Source organism: Pteropus vampyrus, unplaced genomic scaffold (genome assembly GCF_000151845.1).
Source record: "Pteropus vampyrus isolate Shadow unplaced genomic scaffold, Pvam_2.0 Scaffold69, whole genome shotgun sequence".
Lineage (NCBI taxonomy): Eukaryota > Metazoa > Chordata > Mammalia > Chiroptera > Pteropodidae > Pteropus > Pteropus vampyrus.
Window position 1 is genome coordinate 19,288 of NW_011888850.1, and position 3,012 is coordinate 22,299.

Sequence of the window (3,012 nt, forward strand, 5' to 3'; positions counted from 1 at the left end):
GGGTTATTACTCTTTAGAATAGTAAAAATTTACATCAGTAAAAATGTATATCATTAGTGTTCATTGCTTTGCCTCTAAGCCATTGAGTTACTTTTAATCAATTTCATGGAGCCTGAGCAACATGAGGGTAGACTCAAGGAAGAGTGCCCTGGTTATCTTTTCAGGTCAAGGATTGATTCAGGAAAAATTCACTCAAACTGTTGATGAAATGACAGGCCATGAGCTGTTAATTAAGTCTTAGAAGAACGATAAGAAGAATTTTAAACTGTTGAATAAATGCATCAGTGTAATCAAAGGACCACACTGATGTTGGCCATTCTGAGTTAGGAAGGGCAAGCAAAGTAGACTTAGGTAGTAGAAGTGAAATAGTATAAAGAGCTGATATTTGTAGGTCTGTCACTTGGTCCAGCAGAATAGTGGGGTTACATTGTAGGGGGTGGGGGCAGCAAAACTGCCTGTCCGGTAGTTTATTAAACCCGTCGGGTTACCCTGAATGTGGTTTCTGTGTTGTGAGTGTGCATGAGTGTGTGTTGTTGTATTTTCTTAGCTAATATCAGTGGAGATTAATAATAAATTTTATTACTCACTGACCTCATTAACTCAGACAAGAGTGATTTTTCCGTAATCTTTCTTAATCAAGTTTGATTAAGAGTGATTTTTCCGTAATCTTTCTTAATCAAGTTTTCTTCCCTGTCTTTGTGAATGAAGCTGCTTAGCAGTATTTCATTCATTTCTTTTAGCAAATATGTATTATTTATCTACTTTTTCTTGGGTATTGTGTCCAGTACACGTTTTTCATTCAGAGACACAAAAGAAGGGATCACTTTATCACTTGTAAATGGAAGATTAGGGATGTAATTCAATAGTTGAACAAAGTACTTGACTGTGGTATGAGTTTATCATGCTAATTCCTGAGAGGGACACAGGCATGAATAAGATTTAGAGATTGCCTATTAGCATGAGGAATCTAAAGAGCCTTTCTGTTCTAAAAAAAAGTTCGGATTTTAGACCTTTGAGTGGTATGCAGGCAAAAATGGGATTTGAGATAGAAGAATCAGCTTAAGCAAACACATGAAATTGAAAATCGTGGGACACATTCAATTAATTGAATCTCTAAGTTGACTGAAGCACAGGGATGACGTAGAAGTAGAGGGGAAAGCTGGAGTCGTGGGTTGGAGTTATACTATAGATTGCATGCCCTTCTGTCAAGTTTGCCAGACTGAAGAGATGTCTTGGACTTAGGATTTTTAGTGCTAAAACTGGGATAGTCCTAGGCAACCTATGGTGGTTGGACAATTTAAATGGAGAGGGAGCGAGCTGAGATGCAAGCTGAAGAGATTGTATTTCGTTTGGTAGGAAACGGTGAGCCATGGATGGGGAACAAGAAACTGACAAGATGCAAGCTATACTTTGGGAGGAGAAGTCTGAAGTGGGGAGACCAGCCCCCCTGAGTAATGTACTAGCTGAATGTAATGTTACTCTGAACTAGAATTGTGGAGGGAGACCAACAGGGAAAGACATGAAGAACCATTTATAGGCTGTGGTCGAGCAGATCGGGGACCAGGAGAGACAGATTATGTTGAGGCTTTGTATCTGGCTGACTAGGAGAGTGTCGATCCCATAAACAGGAGCGCAGAAGGCAAAAAGGAAAAGGTGCCTTTGAGTGGGGAAGAGGCATATTTGCTGTTGGCCAAACATCTAGGAACCAGTGGCTGATAGAAACTGATACCCCGCAAGCATTTGGAAATGCAGGTCACGGTTCGAAAGAGGTGTTTGTTAATTTATTCATTATATTCTTCTTTGTTCATACATTTATTTATTTATTTAACAAATTACTTGTGGTTGTCATCAGGAGTACAGCAACATGATACAGTTCCTTATCCTCAAGCTATTTATAGTTCAACAAGTAATTAGATACTGTATCTCAGACACACATTCTTCAGGATTTTCTGCACTCATGGTTTTCTCTCAAACATATCAACATGAAGTCATATAGGCACATGAAGGAATGTAAATCCATATGTATGAAAGATAGGGTCTGCATACATTATCTTATACTTACGCACTCCGATGTCTCGAGCTGTCCTTGGATGCTCGTGCAAGGGCAACAGGGGAGGACTCGGAGGTCAGGCTGTGCCTGGGCAGGCAGTGAGTCATGCATCGTGGTGGGTACGGGGAGGAAAATGCTCAGATCAGCAACGGGTTTGTCTCAGAGGGGATATCAGGCTGCAGACGTTGACTGTCCAGGAAAGGACAGGCAAGGTGAGCCCTGGCAGCAGGAGCGGGGTTGGCCAGAGAGCCTCACACGGAAGGAGGTGTCCAGAGAGATGGCTCTGGTATTAAACTGCAGAGGTGATAGTTGAAGCCGAAGAGTGGATGAAATGGACAGCAGATGAGGAAAAATAAGAAAGGACACAGGACAGAAGGTTACATTTTACCTGACTGGTGGACAGAATTAATTATTTGTTTCAGGAATCCTTGAGAAACCTCTAGAGAAAAAAGCTGGTCGTAACTATGGTCCAGGAGGAAATAAAAAATTGGTTTATTTTATTGATGACATGAATATTCCCGAAGTGGACTTATATGGCACTGTTCAGCCCCACACTCTGATTCGTCAGCACATTGATTATGGACACTGGTAAGTGATTCTCTATATTTTATTCTCTATGAAATATTATTATCATTATTATTAATTATTGATAAACGTTTAAAAGGTAGAATAACCCAATTTCTTTCTCTTCTGAGGAACATTTTCTATGATATCTTTCGGCTTCACTTGGCATTCTCTTTCATCATCTTAAATGGAATAGATTATATCTTGCGGAGAATTGGATTGAAAAATATCTTAGAAACATAAACTATCCAGTTTAAGTATTAAATTCTTTAAGACATTAACTCACACTGAATTACTTAGAGGAGCTTGACCTGGGATGTGACCATTTGGTAATACCTGGGCACTGCGGTCTGCGAGCTCTGCCATTAGCTAGAGGGAGAACCCCCAGCCTTGCTGTG

The 3,012-nt window shown here is 40.2% G+C and overlaps 1 protein-coding gene across 1 annotated transcript in view; it reads left to right on the plus strand.

The window, feature by feature from the left end:
• The window catches only part of LOC105293196 (dynein heavy chain 11, axonemal), a gene marked incomplete at its 5' end in the record, with an annotated part of 146,959 nt that overhangs the window by 13,076 nt on the left and 130,871 nt on the right, over window positions 1-3,012 (plus strand). Inside the window, one exon of the mRNA XM_023531528.1 lies at window positions 2,473-2,638. Within this exon, the coding sequence (XP_023387296.1) occupies window positions 2,473-2,638 (166 nt within the window). The remainder of the gene's footprint in view (window positions 1-2,472; window positions 2,639-3,012) is intronic.